This window comes from Thunnus thynnus, chromosome 3 (genome assembly GCF_963924715.1).
Source record: "Thunnus thynnus chromosome 3, fThuThy2.1, whole genome shotgun sequence".
Classification (NCBI taxonomy): domain Eukaryota; kingdom Metazoa; phylum Chordata; class Actinopteri; order Scombriformes; family Scombridae; genus Thunnus; species Thunnus thynnus.
In genome coordinates, this window is record NC_089519.1 from 19,622,018 (window position 1) to 19,639,946 (window position 17,929).

Sequence of the window (17,929 nt, forward strand, 5' to 3'; positions counted from 1 at the left end):
GATCGTAATAATGCATAATAATTATTGTATTAGTAATCATGTAATATAATAAAATTAAATAATAATGCTGTTCATGATACCATAATGATATAAATAACAATAATAATAAGTGTTGTTGTTGTTGCCAGTAGTGCAGTATTTTAAGGTGCTAAATTAATAGTATGTCTCTCTTTTTTATATCAATATTTATTATTTCTACTACGATCAATACTTGTAAGTAGCAATAAATGCAGCACGTAAACTTTCTCTTTAGAATAATGAATCGGAGAAAGTGACACCTGGTGGTCAACTGGAAATTAACAATTTAAAAGTGATTCTACTTTTCTCTATTTCAACAACGCTGCAAAACATCCGCTTTTTTAAAAGCAGCTTTTCAGCAATAAACCTACTAACTATGGTTTCTGTCCAAAAACAATGTAACAAGATTGTTAAGTGTAAAAAAAAAAAAGCACAGTGCGACGGCCCCCATTTCTTAAAAACTTTTATTCACAGGAGTATTCATAACAGCAAAAAAGTAAAAGTACATATAATAACATTAGGGATGAGGGATCAGACACTAATACTGTACAATATCATATGAAATGATGTTCAGCTGATTGTGTGCATTGGTAATAATGAGTTACCTGACCTGCAAAAGGGTCCAAGTTCCAAAATTATCTCAGGTACAGACTCAAAAAAAAGTATGTAATGGTAAATGGCCATGTATTAAATGTGCATGTGCCTGTCTTATACAAGAAAATGAATTAATTCACCAAAAGCATTTGATAACTCAAAATCTCACAATGTTCTTGCAACTAATGCAATATCTGTGATAAGAATAAAAAAATATATAGCTTCCAGATTGAATTTCAATTCATTCCATAAACTTATATCATGTACATGAAAAATTGCCTCTCTGTAGCTATTATTCATGGCGTTGCATTGTATTACAAGCTTATTTATGCTTGCTATACGTAATAGGCTAAAACAAAACATGTGCTTACATCTCGTAAACATACATTCTAATGTTTGAAAGTCACATTTTATCCACACCACTACAGCGTCATGGTTTCCGGTATCGACGGAGTGAATTTCTTTTCCTAGGATGGCGAAGTCACGACCCGCCCTACTCTGCCTCTGATTGGCTAATACTCGTTGCCTTCGCTGGTTGGATTGGTTAGTTTTGTGCATGAGGAGTAAGATTGGTTAGGGTTGGGGGGGCAATAAGCCAATTAGAGGCAGAATAAGGTGGGCCATGACTTTTCTATCCTAGGAAAAAAAAAATCGCCTGGCAAACTTGGCCGAGTTCGTATTTTCTGATTATTTTCCGCCACTTGGAGTGCTGTTAGATATGTTAACCTTGAGTAGTTGCACTTTGGTATTTCTACCCGATACAGTAGCATGTTTTCAGCTCCGGACCGCTCGTATGTAGTTAGCTTAGCTCTCCAGCTACTTAGCTAGCTCTGTGTAGCCGCTAATGAGAGCAACCGGCGGCTTCGTCTCGGTAACAGAATGCCTCGGAGGAAGAAGAACGGCCAGAGCCCGGCCAGAGTCCCAGGCGGGCCGCAAGAGGAGGGGGGAAGTCTCGGCCACAACGCGGGTTACCGACCACCTCAGGGTTATGACAGCTTTCCATCCAGCAGCTCGCTCTCCAGCTCCGACAAGGAGAAAATCGTCAGAAGCATGCAGGAGATGTTCTCACACTTGGACCCCGAAGTTATTTACATCGTGCTCTCCGAGTGTGATTTCAAAGGTAGCAATGACACACGGAAGACCAGCTGCTCAACCTGCTGTGTGGCTCTGGGAATGGTATTTAGTGTTAACTTGGCTAACCAGTTAGCTGGGGTAGCTTGTTGGCAGGGTATTTCTGACAGGGTGGAAGCATTTTGCTACATGAGATTACTTTACAGTGGAGGTCCCATGGTAGTTGCATACCAACAGTATTATTGACAGTATTAGCAGTCATCTAACTGCACCTTGCATGTATTGGTTTACCAATCCACCTGTTGTACCTGTTTAGATGATCTATGAAAATACCAGATGTCCCCAACACATATAAGAGATAAGATATACTTTATTGTATATATAAATGACAGATACTGTATGAGCGATGTGTCAGTGGCTTTAAGTTCACTTACATAGCACCAAGTGTTTCTTAAGTTAGTAAAACAGAATAAAAACAGAAAAAGCAAACAAAAGTCATCAAATGTATGTTCAAGGCATTTTCTATACACTAGTTTAAACCATTAAAACATTGCTGGATGTCCTAATGTTTGTACAAAGGAAGGCTGTTAGAGAGCCTTGGGGGGCCACAACAGCACAAATTTAATCAAGGCACTGTCAGTTTCCCTGGTCAGATGACTTCAGAGTCCTGCCTGAACAAGTATAGTCTCAGGAATTCACTTAAGTAATCTTCTTGGTGTAAGTTACATGACCTGTGTTACTGTCAACACTTCATACAGTAAAGACTGTCATGTTTACTGTATGAAGGGGGGGAAGGTCATAGTTTTCTGAAACAAAGTTGCAACTGAATAATTAACAATACAAAAAAATTTGTAAAGCACCGAAAAGTGCGGCTGCAACTAACAACTATTTTTCTTCATTCATTGATTTATTATGTAATTTATGAAATGTTAAAAAAGTATGAAAAAATGGCATTTGCAATTTCTGAGAGGCCACAGGAATGTCTTCAATTAGCTTGTTTTGTCTGATTAAGAGCCTAAAATGTTAAGATATTCAAATTATTGATATATATGACCAAAAAAGATGGCAAACTGTCACATTTGAGAAGCTGCTGGAACCATGAAATGTTTGGCATTTTTTCTTGGAAAAATGATGAATCAAAATAGCTGCTGATTAATTTTCTATCGACTGACTAATCGTTGAAGCTCTACTGGAAAGTATTATAACTAGGACAGCCGTGTTCTGTAACAGCACTCAACCTAGAGGCTAAAATACTGTACATCATAGTTGGCTTGTGGTGCTGACAGGATGGTTATGGTGAGGCTTTTTAAATGTATTTTTATGCAAAAAATTCTTATCAACTGCTTAGAAACAGCAACAAGATATTGAACCATTGAATCATCATGTCTTTGTTTTCCATGTGTTTTCTAGTTGAAAATGCAATGGACTCCCTCTTGGAGCTGTCTGTGGCTGCTGAAGTTGCAGCCCCCATTCCTTCCCCGGTCTCTGGCTTTGAGCGCACTGCTGCAGCCCTGCTCAGTCCCCGCCACTTTTCTGAACCTAGACCAGACCCGGACTCCTCCAAACCATCACAGCGACCCTTCTCTCCTGCCTCTACCAACCTCATGACAGAAGAGCTTGACCTGCTAGTCGATCAGGAGCTAGAGACACTGACAGCACAACAAGACACTAAAGAAGAGTACCCCAGCAGCCAGAGTTTGTCTGCTGGTATGTCCCTGTCCTCTTTCCCTCCACCACCATTTCCACAGCAGGTCCTCCCTGAGCTGCTTCAGTCCAGCCTGGAACCTGGATCTAGAGGGCCCTCTGCTGAGGAGCCATGCACCATGGAGTATATGTCTGGAGCTTCATCTCCACTCGACCAGCTCAGCACTTGGGAAGACGAGACCACTGAGGGTCAGCACTCGGTGGTGGATTACACACATCTGATGACAGAAACACCTGCAGACAAGCCAAAACCTCCTTTGGACCTGGTAGCTTCAGGACGTCCCTCTGCATTCCAGGTGTATAAAAAGCAAGACCCGTCACACACACTTTCTGACAAGGCTGGGGTCTTGCCCTCTGAAGCTGTAGTAGGAGGAGCACGATCTAAGGTGAATGTGTTGAATCCGGAGCCACTTGGCTACACGTCTTCGCCCTGGAACCTTGATTCACCAGTGTTTTCTCCTCGCGTCCATGCGAACCAGGGACCGTACTTCATCACGCCTGTGGTGCAAACGCCTTCAAACTGGCCCAGCCAACCCAGGCATCCCTCTCCCTGGCTAAATCAGGGCCCAGTAAGGCAAGCACCTCTTAAACCTTCTGCTACTATTCCTAAATCCTGGGCCCTGCCTGCTGCTCCGCAACATCCTGTCCGCCACAGTAGGCTTCGTTTGGAAGGGAAGGTACTCGTGCTGATACGTGGTGCTCCAGGATCTGGCAAGTCAACGTTGGCTAGGTAAGAATGTCAGTATACTTTTAATAGTGATATGTTATTCTGTCTTATAATGCACACTGTTCAATGGTACAGTTTTATCACAGGTACCCAGCAGAGTGGAGACTTTATGTCATATGCCAATAATGCAAGTCACAACAAGTCACAAAATCATATGCACACAAGATTGTTCACTCTCATTTTCTAGGCTAGTCAGAATTGAGCTTTGAGGACTATGATTTTACTTTTCACATACAAAGCATACACAGTCAGGCACTGCCGTATTTAAACGAGTTGTTGTGCCATCTGACCACTGAGAGGGGTGTCAGGTCCTTTAGAGCGGGGACTTTGGGCTGTGTCAAGGTCAAGTCTGAAAATTAAAGGTGATCATGCTTTTGCTGTTGTTGCTGCTCGACTGTGAAACAGCCTAAAAGCCATTTCAGAACATCAAAAAATCTTAGAGAAGCCAAATCGATACATATCCTTAAAAAGCATCTTAAACCCAATCTGTTTTCTGTAACATTTTCTAACTTTTACGTTGTGGTTTGCACACTTATTTCTCTGTTTTATAGATTGTCTTCTCTGTCTTTTGTGTTAGTGCCTTTTCTTCTTGTTGTTAAACACTTTCTAACTTATGTTGTAAAAAGTGCTATATATATAAAGTTTGTTTGCTTTCTTCCTTGTTAGTGTCAGAAGCATGCAGACAAGAAAAACAGACATTTGAGAAAAATGAGAAGAGAGAGAAATGTTGTGATGTATGTTGATTGAGTAATATTATAACTACTAGTAAACAGCCTGGTAAGGTAGATTTCTTTGCAATTTTAGATTACTGCATGAAACTTTCTTGTCCTCAGCCCTTTTTTTTTATTGGTGCAACATAACATAACAAAAAGACATAGGGCAGGTATAGTGCTGGCTCTAGGGACGGCAGCAGGGGGCAGGACAGCAGGGTCCACCCCAGAGGTGTAATCATTAATGGATTTTGTTATTGTTGGAAAAAAAAAAGGATGTTGGTGTTTTGTGGGAGTTACCGCAGTGGGCCACCCACAGACCCAACGGTCTTTAATCCTTTCTGATTGATTATTGTAGCATGAAAACAGTCAGTACTAGTCTTTATTCACTTATCTTCCATCTGGTCAATTCAGCACAACAACCAGTGTTCATGTTGAAATTAATATCCAGCAACCTCTAGCACAGTTTTCACTAAGTGCTGTAGTCCCCTGTTCAAATCAGATGTGTTTACAACAGGGCAGCGATCATTTGTTCACATTAATAAGTTCACATTATATAAACACAAAATGGCTCAGATGTGTGAGTTTACTGCAGAAAAAGAATTTTATCAAGATAGTCCAGTCATAAATGTGGAAATGCTATCACAGCCACAGTTGCACAAGAGTCATGGTCTTTTACAGCACTCACAACATGTGTTACATCACTCAGAAGCTGTCTTTATGTGTGTGTCTTTGCAGAGCTTTGCGAGATCATAACCCAGGTGGAGTCGTACTGAGCACTGACGACTATTTTACTCACCATGGACAGTATCAGTTTGACCCCAATGCTCTCGGGGAGGCTCATGAGTGGAACCATAAACGAGGTAAACACAGTAACACACTCCGTTTTGATAAGAAGTGTTGCAGCAGTAGCAAGTCAAAACTTCTGTGTAGCCTTTTTATCTCTGTAATTGATTGCCATTGTTTCCTTTTAAAGTGATGTGTGTTGGTTTTTTTTTTTGTTTTTTTGACCGCAGTTGCACTAAAATGACAAATTCATTGTTTCTTTGTACTTTTTCTCTAATGTCAACTTCATCCCATAGCCAAGGAGGCTTTTGAGAGGGGTGCTAACCCCATCATCATTGACAATACCAACATGCAGTGCTGGGAGATGAAACCATATGTGGTGCAGGTCAGTCATTTTGCCAGCAATGTATGTGGGATGGTAACAGATCTCCTGCCCTGAATGTGTTCTGCTGTAGTTGTATAAAACACTACAGCATAAATGCTTGTTGGACTACAGTTTTGGCTTATGCCTCTACATTTTCAGACATGTGATCTAGTTTAAACATACAGTACATGTTTTTGTAAGGATTTTTATTTTTACACAAGTGTATTATTAATTAAAAGGAAGATTTTGTGGGGTCATGTTACTTTGCTGTCCATGGTTTGAGGTATAGCTATTAGAAAAAGTGGCTGGACATAGTACAGATTTAGTTGTGAACTGCAAAAAATGGTTGGTCCTTTTATATCTGTCCCAGGCACTGAAACATGATTATAAGGTGCTGTTTCGAGAGCCGGACACTTGGTGGAAGAACAAGCCCAGAGAACTGGAGAGGTGAGAGAGATAAATGAATTACAAACAGCATTTGTTTTTAATGTAGAATATCAACTAAATGCATTTTCACACAAAAAGAGAACAATGCTGTTTGAGACAATTTAATTTATTCCAGTTTGTCACTTTGTTTGTTTGTGTTTATGTCCCTGTGCAGACGCACCACACATAGCGTGCCAGTGGAAACAATTCGACGCATGCTGAATAGATACGAGCGCTTTGTCACGGTCCAGTCCATTATCGGTTCACAGATGCCTGAGTTGAAGCAGCGCATCCTCTTTGAAAACAGAAGCTTACAGTGAGCCTTCAAATAATCTGTACCAAATTGTTTTTCAATTGCAAATGGCTTCCTTGTCACACTGTTGTCTTGAGTAAAAAAACTGTTTTCGTAAATGCTAAAAAAGGGAAAATTCAGCATCTGTTACAGAAGTTTTTAGAAATGTACAGAACATTAGATATTAATTTTTATCATAAATGGTATAAAAATAAATATTATGGTTAAAATGCACATTTATGCACATTTAATGGACCTCAATCATCCAGATATTAAAATCTGCATCTGCTATAATGTCGATATCTTTACAAATACGATTACATATTTGTGAACAATTACTTGCCAAAACTGACAAATTGCAAAGCTATCATAAGTTATACTGATTGTACTGCTCTTCCTCTCCTCAGGCCTGTGACTTCCGAAACACCTTGTCCTGACCTTGTCGGGCAGCCTGCATTGACGGAGCAATGTAAGAAGTCCCACCCTCAGCTATTTTCCTCCCTTCCTGACGTGTCATCTATTGGTCATTCTGGTGAGGTTGGAATGCTGGAAGACAAATCCACTGAATCGCTAAATTTCCAACCAACTGGAAGACCTATGGAAAGTGCCAAAGTTTACGACGGGGATGACATGGATTTGGGTGCATTAGACTCTGAGTTGGATGCCCAGTTAACTCTAAATAATCCAAGAGGAGATCAGAGGATCCCTGACTGTATTGTAGAATCAGTGATGAATGAAGATCACCGTGGGGATGAAAGGCCGGTGGCTTTCTCTGAGTCTATTGGACAACGGGTGCGGAGGGAAAGGCCAAGCAGGAGGTCAGATTTTGACAGGACGAAGCCTACAGATCTGGTGAAAGATACTAACCAATCAGACAGCGAGGCGAAGGAGAAAGAAAAGATGAGGGAACAGGAAACAGGAGGGGTTGAGATCAGGAGGGACGAGGAGAAGGGAACGCCTAAGATGTTGGATTTTGTAGGGGATTGGCCTTCTGAAGGGTCTCTCGAGCAGCGACAGGTGAGGAGAAGAGAAAGGCATAAAGAGGGAAAGGAAAATGGAGGTGTGTCTGAAGAAGCTAATCAAAACACAATGAAAGCGCAGTCTGGACCTGATGTAAAAGAGTTCCAAAAGCTTCTTGATCTTATTCAGACAGGGGGAGCTGCTCTGCAGACTGGTTCCTCTCGTTCGTCCTCACTTTCCTCAAGCTCTGGCAGGGAATTGGAAAGAGAGGTGGAGGCAGGTGGCGGGAGATCTAACAGTGAAGAGAGAGAGCAAAGCATGAACAGAGTTAACAGCAGTAGAGCTGAATTACCAGATTGTGTGTTAGACTGGAAGGCAGCTGACTCTTGTGTGGTCAGGGAATCGAGAATTGATGGATGGGAGGGACTTAAAATTGAAGAGGAAGCAAGTAAAACAGGGTCTGTGGATTTGAAATCAACCACCAACACTGCTACTGATTCACTAGTTATCTCTGAAACTACGGAGGCAAAAGTGTACCACAATAGAGGAAGCCACAGTGTTGAAGGTGGGGTTGGTACAGAGCCTAGTGCTGCTGGTCATTCTGATATGGATGCAAATATTTGCACAGACAATGGAGGAGTGACTGGAGTAGAGCTTGATAGCAGCCATATCGGCGAGGTGTGTCAGAGTCCTGTGTGTGAGGGCTCTGTGGAAGCAGAAAGTGGAGCTTTCAGTGGAGACAGTCAGGAGCGAAAGCAGCGTCAGGGTCGCAGATCAGGGAAACAGTGCAAACTAGCCCTCACCTTCACTCAAAACTGTCCTGCGTCTTCACTGACAGCTCTCGAATGTCCCGATACCACAGCGCAAAATGTAAACGGTAGTCAGAATAGCTTTAACACAGAAATCGAGCCTAACACCAGCCTTAATCTTAAACCAAACATTGACTTGTTCACCGCGTCCAAATCTGAGGCACATCTGCAACCCCCATCCCCTCCTCCTCAGGTAGACACGGGCTGCCCCACCCAGACAGAACCTCAAGACTTTGCCCTTCTTTGGCGTCTCAATCATCAAGACAACCGTGAAGATGCAGCCGTCACTGTGTGCAGCTACTCCAGCGACATCACAGTCCTGTCAGGCGACTCTTCTCGCTTTGTGCCAGAGCTGTCCTCTGTCGTTTCTGCAGCGGTTGCAGTTCACCCATCCAGCCACAAAGAGGTACCCTACCGTGTGGTGCATGAGAAAGGCACACAGGTGGAGGAGAGAGAATTTGGGGCAACTCAAGACCGGCTTGAGAGCCTACACATTCTCAGCAGTCATTTTAAACTAGTTAGTTTTGATACATTAGAAGACCTGTATGACAAATGCCACCACAACCTAGAATGGACCACAAATTTGCTGCTGGACTCTGGAGAGAGGTTCTTCAGAGATGAAGAGGTGAGGGAGGAGGAGGAAGGTGCTAGGGGTGAAGATGATCAGAACACATCCAATCTTTGTGGAGCTTTAGGAAATGTAGGAGAAACCAAGTTATCTTCTAACATATTAGATGAGCTTCTCTCTGAAGGTTTGCCAAATGCAACTGGGGTTGTGGAGGCGACTCAGCAGTCAGCCTGTGAGACAGCTAGTGAGTCCAGTGAGAGTTCTGATAATACTGGCTTGTTAAGTGTTGGAGCTTCTCCAGTCAGAAACAAAAATCATCCTGATACACCATCACACTCAGTAAAACCTTCTCAAACAGAAGATAATTTGCTTTTATCAGAAAATAAAGTGACATCAGGACGTGACTTAGAGGGCGGGGCTTGGGGTGGGAGCATAGATGACGGAGTAATAATTGAAGAGTCAAGAGTCGAGATGGAGGACGAGATGGCTAGCATGGACGAGGTTCACCGGCTGCTGCAGGCTGAGCTAGATGAAATTGAGATAGAGGAGAAACAGAGGAAGGAGGAGAGGAATGAAAGGAGGCATGTGGAGGAGAGAAGGAGCCGACACCTGGACATTCAGAGTGTGGAGCTGAAACTACCCACTGAACTGGCATTACAACTAACTGAACTATTTGGACCTGTGGGAGTAGATCCAGGTAATCACGACAGAGTTTTCAAACTGAAAAATACATTTTAAAAGCAGAAGATTTATTGCTCAAATTACTGAACCAATAAAACAGACATTGGTTTTTTGTACTCTTCTGCTACTAAGTACTAACATAAAGTTATCTTTTTTCCCCCTTTTTGCTCCACAATATTCAGGTACATGCTCCTCTGATGACTATGCAGTGCAGATGGACCTGAACCTGGCTAAACTGCTCCACCAGAAGTGGAAGGAAACCATCCAGGTGAGCAGCGTTAACTAATCAACATCAGTGTTATTAGTGCAACTATAAATCTGTATAAACCCTGATATTCTGATTTACTGTATGCGAGTCTAAGTGGGTCTTTGTTGGTTAATCTGACTGTAAATATTGTTTTACAGGAAAGGCAGAGACAAGCAACTCTTTCCTTTCACCTGCTTCAGGAAAGTAAGTCCACACACGCTTAGACACACGTTTCAAATCCATGGAGCATCATGAAATGATAACAGCGGCCTGTGTTCAGCATATGATAAATACTGTGTTACATACATGCACTTCGTCATCCATGTATCAGTGAATATACAGTCACTTCCAGTGCATACACACATAGAAACACACATGTAAACACTTGCAAAAAATGTTCTAGGTTCTGATGTTATATCCTTAACTGGTTTTATCCGTATATTGTTTTTGGTTGACTTCTCCTGAATTCAAAAGCCTAACAAGCAATTGGGGCTTCCATTGAGATTCAGCTACTATTCATATACATTACATCTATTATGTTTCCTAAATCAGTGTTAATCTGCATTGTTCCTGTCAAACAAACAAACAGATGCATAAAATTAAGTTGTTCTTTTAGCCATGCTAGCGACATGGCTCCAGGGATGGCAGTGTCTGAACTCCAGTGATCAGGTAGATTGCATTGATGCTTTGTATAGACATTCACAGTGTCCTGATGATGAATCTAGATGTCTTTGGTCGTCCCCTGCTTTTCATCTAGTGCCACCAGCAGGTCAAAGTTTCACTTATCTTGTGAAATATCTTAATGAATTGGCACAATTTTTTGTACAGATATCCATGATTCCCAGACAATGTATCCTAATGATCTTCATCTTCTTTTTTTTGTGCCACCATGAGAATGACATTCATGGTTTTGAATGAAATTTCTCAACAACTCTTGGGTGGATTGCCATGACATTTGGTACAGACATACATGTTCCCCACAGGATGAATTGTGATCACTTTGGTGATCTAACTTTTCTTCTAGTGTCAAAATTTCAATTTGTCCAATACTTTGGTTCATGACCAAATACCTGCAAAATTAATGATATCCCCATCAGTCTTAGCTTTACATTTGTTTAGTGCTCATTAGCGAATGTTAACACGCTAAACTAAGACGGTGAACATGGCAATCATTATACCTGATAAACATCGGCATGTTAGCATTGCCATTTTGAACACGTTAGCATGCTGATATAGCATTTACCTCAAAGCATCGCTATGCCTACAGCCTGACAGAGCTGCTAGCATGGTTGTAGACTCTTAATCTTGTTAGATAATTACTAGAAACAGCACTTTCTCCAAAAAAAACATTTTGTTTCACAGCTTTTGAACATGAACCATTTCATTGGAAATCTAGGTTCAGTGCACTGGGGTGAATCACAGGTGGCCAAACCTGGCACAAGAGATCGGACGCAGGCATCACGTTTCCTAATTAGCACAGATGGTTACACATCACAGGACAGCCAACCAGAGTCCCATGGTGGGATGCCATTCATGGACCACTGGAACGTTTCCCGCCCACATGTGTCTCTACGGGACATTATAAAAGAGGAGCAGGCTTTGCAGGAGAATGTGGAGAAGGTAACACACACACACACCTACTGTACATGCTGACTTCAATATTTCCTGGCACACAAACATCTTGAATGATATAAGCCTGGTTTCTTCTTCTGCTTGCACTTCAATCACTCCTAACTCTCTGTTTCCCCCTTCCCAACCTCTCTCCAACCCGCTTTCTTTCAGACCAGACAAAATCGTGCAGACCTTGACAAGCGTGATGGAGCCACCCTGTTAAAAGAAAACCAACTGTACTCCTTCTTCCCCACCATTGACAGGCATTTCCTCCAGGACATCTTCAGAGACCACAAGTGAGACTCCAGTGTAGCTTTGAGCTTGTATTCATCTAGTCTTGTTTGTCAGTGTCACTTCATCATCAAATTTGATGTAAACCAGCAGTACATCAATCTGGATGCGACCATGAATTAATGAAGCAACTCAAACTCGAATTAGTTGTCATCCTAAGGAAGATGATGCAAACAGGTGTGAAATGCTCTCAAGTAAATTAAATTTTTTGAATGCTCCTGACTCATTCATATGTGTGTTTACATTTGTATAGTTACAGTCTGACCCAAACAAAGCTGTTTCTTCACTCTCTACTGGATGAGGAGCCTGTCAAGACTGTCGTCGCTCCAGAAGCGCCTCGGTCTGACCACCACAGAACAGCCAGCAAGGAGAGGGAAAAGGTATTTACAGACACAGGCAGAGAGAGACCTTAGGAAAAAGGGAAACAAAACAAATGTATTCATCTATTTCACATGTGCAATAACTGTGTAATCTCATAAAATCTTTATATTATCTCTTTTTGTTTGCGTTACCAATTTCCCTCAAGCATTCATTTTTCATTATTATCTGTAGAGTTTTGAATCAGATTGTATTTCACTGCATACAGTATATTAGATATTTTGCCCATGATAATGATCACCATACAGGCAATTCATTACTACATGATGTATAGTAAGATGGCCTATTACGTTACATAACAATATCTGTGTAACTGTGAAACTACACCTTTTATCTAGTATTTATTTAAGAAACAGGATTTAAGCAAATGTGGTCAAGACTGCATCACTGTCAGGCCAGTAATGATGGTAAAGCTCACCCTCTCGTGTAATATTGCGATTCTACGATGGTTACCAACCAAATAAAAGATATAATCAAAATGTATTCATATTGTGGGGCAATTCGCTCTCAAAATAAAATAAAAAATTGTCAGTGTTATCTCTGTTTCCCTGGTAATACATGGGGTCTGACTAATACCTGACTAATGACTAATACAATCAGTCATGTCAGTAGACTCCTATGTATGAAACCTGGTTTACTACTCTAGCAAGTAGGCCGGCCCTTAGTAACGATCTAGCAACAGGGACAATTTCTAGTCCCTGGTGAGTCAGCCAGCCAGCTTGAGCTAATGCTTTCTAGACATTGTGGGATTTCCCAAACTGAATAAATACCACACATATAAACACAAAACTGCCTTCAATCTTGTAACTAAAATATCTGCTGAAATTTTTTTTTCCATGGACAGATTCAGCTACTACGTCTGTGAACTTCACTTCTATTTTTAAACTAGTAGCGTTGTGTCACCGACTCACCGGCACAGCTGATGGAGGATGCCAGAGCGTCTAGTAACATCAAGGCTGAACAGAGTCACATTTAAATATATTGTATAATAATATATATTATTATGTTTTCATAGACATTGATCGCTAATTTGCTCACCCATTTTTAGGCTTCTTTTTGCTCATCAGCTTTTCAGGTTATTGTCTAAGTTACTTTTGACATAAAGAGCAAAAAATGTTTCAGATTTATTAGTTTAATAAATGATGACTTCACAACACAAACACAAATAATATGTTTCAAGGGTAAAGCACCACAGACTGAATGACAAACAAAGTGGTTTTTCAGTAAGTGAAGAAATATTCTGATCTGAAAATAATCCTAACACATAATAACACATTAAAACAGCATATGTGTGTCCAGTATAGTGAAGTCAAATATGCTCCTACTGTACAGCAGCGTCAGTCACTTGACGTCTCTGTGGAGCAGCAGCAGCAGTTGTTTACGATCCATTTTGTATCAATTCTGTAGGCCACTAGTGTTTGCTCCAGCTCTGGCAGTTACAATGTTGCCATGGAAATTTATTTACTACATCAGCTCAGCTAGGATGAATGAATGTACAACATCGAATGTAGATTGATTGATTATATATTTTTTTACACATTGACAGGAACACGTGTATAATTCACATCTCAAACTGAATAAAGCTTAACTGCCACAAAGTACAGTTTAGAGTTTAAATATCTGCTGCATCGCTACAAACTGCATCTCCAGGGGAACCAATCTGAGTATATAGGTTATGGATTACTTACCCACCTTTAATTAGCTGTCTGTATCACTGTGTCTTTTTAATTTGTCAGAGGCAGAAGCCCCTGGAGTCAACCGTGCTTGAATACCAGGATACAGAAGATCCCGAGTACGACGACTTCAGGGCCGAGGCCAGCCTGCAGAGGAGCCGGCAGCTCGAAAGTTTTAACAAAGCTGCCAAGGCTTACAAGCAAGGACACAAAGAAGTAGCTTCCTTTTATGCACAGCAGGTGAGGGGCTGAATGATTTGCTTTAATATTTTGCTTCTATCACTACTGTATTTTCACCTGTGATGCACTTTGGAAGTATTTTTTGAAGTGTTATATCAAGTTGTTCTATTTTTATGTGACAACTTTAGCATAACTGGGGAAATATACTGCATTAGAGGTGATGCCTCTGACTTTCTCATTCAGCTTTTCTCCTGAAGATGCAGCTTATCATTTATTAACAGCGATAAATGCTCTGCTGAACAGTAAATTCATTTTTATCACCTCTTTCTTAGGGACACCTGCATGGCCAGCGGATGCGTGAGGCCAATCACCGTGCAGCAGTTCAGATCTTTCAGAGGGTCAACTCGTCTTTGCTGCCCAGGAACATCCTGGACCTCCATGGGCTGCATGTAGACGAGGCCCTGGAGCATCTGGCCCAGGTCTTACATGACAAAACCACAGGTACTGGACAATATGTACACTCAGCATGAGACAGAATGAAGATGAGAGAGGCAACATTGGCATCTTAGGTCACTTTCACAAATAAGACCAAGTAAAAAAAATATGAATAACTGAAATAAATAAATAAATTAATAAATAAGTAAATAAATAAATAACTTAAAGACAAAAAATAAAAAAACAAAAAGCATATTAATTTAATAATGATACATTGTTGCCTTTTAGTTCTAATCAATTTTGTGTTCACACTAACACATGACAAACAACTCCAGAGGAGTAAATATGCACTGACGGGTAACTCTTTCACACTCTTCTGGTGACTGTAATCCTGCATCATCAGTGCTACATGGACCCTGAAGGGAAAATCAAAAGAAAGAGCTCATGAAGAAATAGGTGGTTATGAGCGACATTTGTTTAGACTGCAACTGGAATATGAATTTCATAAATAGTGGTGGGCAGTTCCCACAATCAGCACATGGATTATTGTAAATGTAATGTAATGTAATGTTGTTTAGCTTTTAAATTCATGCCAAAATAACATTTACTATCACATAAGCCATAGTATGCTTTGCATGGAAGCGAGACCCCACTCTTCAGGTGATCTTTGTCATCAGAAATAAAGACCCTTTTCGACCAAAAGCTTCCAGGAACTGTGGAACCAGAGGAACTAATCTCAGGAACAAAACTGTATTTGTGTTTCCACCACATCTAAAGAACCAGGTTAATTATGCAAATTGGACTCATGCTGATTTAAAAAACAGATGGCTATGTTTGAAACGCAGCGTTAACACATGAGGTAAAAACAAAACGTATTGTTCTTTGTCTTTGCTGTTGCATGACTCTGATGTTTGAGTTAATGAAAATGAAAATCCAAAACTGTGTTTGACCAATCAGCAACGGTCATCCCTGCAAACCCTGCTACTAAAGTTACCTACTATCCCCGGATCAGGAACCTTTAGCACCTCAGACTACTACAGGAAATACATTTCGTCCCTAGTTCCTCCGATCAAAACACAAGTTTAGTTCCTGAGTTCCTCAAAAGGTTCTTAATCGCCAATGTCGTCCAGCCAGTGAGGACACTGATTCTTGGTCAACATCTAAACCATATGAGCAATCGTGTGTGTGTGTGTGTGTTTGTGTGTGTGTGTTTCTGTCTCTTTCACAGTTTGTGCACGTTGCTCCTGTTAACTGTATTCTGTATGTGCTTTGTTCTTCTTTGGCCTCTTTTCTGTGTAGATTGTGAGCAGGGTCTGTGTCGACCTCAGCTCTCTGTCATCACAGGAAGAGGGAACCACAGCCAGGGGGGCGTGGCCCGCATCCGCCCCGCCGTTATAGACTACCTCACCAACAGACACTACAGGTACACACAGATACACACACATGTAAAACACACATACATGACATGTTCATCGTCACCCACCTTCTCTCTTATCTCTTGATCTTTCAGGTTCACTGAGCCAAAGCAAGGTCTCGTGTTGGTCTCTTTGAAGTGAAAAGGTTTATAGGATTCAAGCTAAAGCTGCTACGGAGGACAATACTCACTCACACTCTGTACTTTCTCACTTCTATAACTCCACGTGTACAATAATCACATACAGTATGTTACACTCAGCCTCCACCTTTCTTACTTCTGTCAGTTCAGTCACTACTTTTTCGCTTCTACTCATCCCCTCACTCACTCACTCTCTCTCCCCCCCCCCCCCCCCCCTTTCTCCATCACTCATATACAGTACCAGTCAAAAGTTTGGACACACCTTCCCATTCACTTGAATGACAAAGTGTGTCCAAACTTTTGACTGGTACTGTAGCTACCAAAAACTGTAATCAAGTTTTAATCTTGGTTAATATTAATTAAGATCTTAATCCTTACTCAGATCTTCATCAGAGTATTTTTTTGTTTTGTATTTAGAAAAGATAACTACATTGGTGCGAAACACAAGTAAGGTCTTTTTATGCAGCTGTAAAGCCAGAATGTTTGTATATTTTATATTTAAAAATGTTTTATAGTGTGGTGTGGTGTTTTTTTTTCCTTAACATTTGCCTTCATGCCTTTTAAAGAGTATAAAAAAGCCTGTGTTTAGAAGGCTCCATGTTGATTGAAGTGTTATTTAATCTTTCTAACATTTATTAATACAGATTAATGTTTGAGACGTAATGTAAGTATTTTATGCATCTTTATCTGAATCATGATTGTGCGCTGTCTGCATGGAGGTTGTTCTCTGTAGGATTTTCAGTAATACAACATCAGATCAGTTTTTGAGACAATGTGAGAATTTTGTTTGATGTTAATTCTACATCTAATCAGGTGTTGTTGTCAAATGCTTTGAAGGAAGAGAGTTTTTTTTGCTCTGGTGATGATCAAAGGTCATTAAATAGTTTGAACAATCTCCATTGTGAGTTCTGCAGCAGTTCCTCTCCTTTGTCTTAGCAGCTGCCTCAGCAACATACTGCAACTGTTTTATTTTAGTTTCAGGCCAAGCCAAGCTTAGCTGCTAATATATTGATATCGAGACTCAGGTAACAATTAAACAAGTTTTCGAGGCCAGTTGATAGTTTCCAACCTGTTCCTGGTAGCTTTTTTTAAAATCCATTGTACCAAACTTTGTAGCAGTTGTATTCCTCAGGTGGCTACACAAGTTTTGTAGGTTTATAGTTGCCTCTTATTTTTTACCTGTGTGATTATTTTTCACAGAGCTGCGACGACAATGTTGACAGATTTTACTTATTGTACATAATGTTGTGAACAAATGAATTATAAAGAGAAAATTGTATTTTTTTATTCATTTGTTCTCATGGTTTTACAGAGAAAGTGTTATTGTGGAATAAAATCCTGTTTGTTTACAGTTCATGACTCATGCATGTGTGGTTTCATGACTGTTTTTTCTTTTGAAAGACTTAACTTTAATAGTTAGATCAAGATCCAATCTTTCATTTATTTTTGACCATATCAATTACGTGTTTATTTGCATAATTTGAGAGTTTGATTTCTAGGTGAAAAATAAGCGTATTTATATTTCTCATAGAAAAATAAACCATTGGAAAGCAAATGTAAGTATATCAGTCTTAGTGCTTGTCTGTGTATGAAGACCTGACAACCAGATTGTGAGTAACGTAACATATAAATTAAGTGGTTTTGCCTTTTAAGTGGTAATGATATTTAAAGGCGGGGTCCCTGACAGTATAACTTAATCTGAGATCATGTGTACTATATGACTACTGTTTCATAGATTTCTCATTGCTTGCTCAACACATATAGTATCAACAAATTAACAAATCCAGATTTAACAACAAAGATCTCACACAGGGACACAAATCTGACAACCAATCCATTGTTTGTTTTG

General features: G+C 40.5%; 1 protein-coding gene across 1 annotated transcript; it reads left to right on the forward strand.

The window, feature by feature from the left end:
- Positions 1 to 1,027: 1,027 nt before the first annotated feature.
- On the forward strand, positions 1,028 to 17,431 carry n4bp2 (NEDD4 binding protein 2). Its single transcript, XM_067584627.1, has 16 exons — positions 1,028 to 1,732; positions 3,094 to 4,117; positions 5,563 to 5,687; positions 5,907 to 5,995; positions 6,345 to 6,421; positions 6,576 to 6,716; positions 7,100 to 9,726; positions 9,893 to 9,978; positions 10,116 to 10,161; positions 11,354 to 11,577; positions 11,740 to 11,864; positions 12,113 to 12,239; positions 13,974 to 14,150; positions 14,423 to 14,591; positions 15,825 to 15,948; positions 16,036 to 17,431. The coding sequence occupies exons 1-16, from the start codon at positions 1,492 to 1,494 to the stop codon at positions 16,079 to 16,081; spliced, it is 5,448 nt and encodes a 1,815-aa protein (XP_067440728.1). The 5' UTR covers positions 1,028 to 1,491; the 3' UTR covers positions 16,082 to 17,431.
- The last annotated feature ends 498 nt before the right edge of the window (positions 17,432 to 17,929 follow it).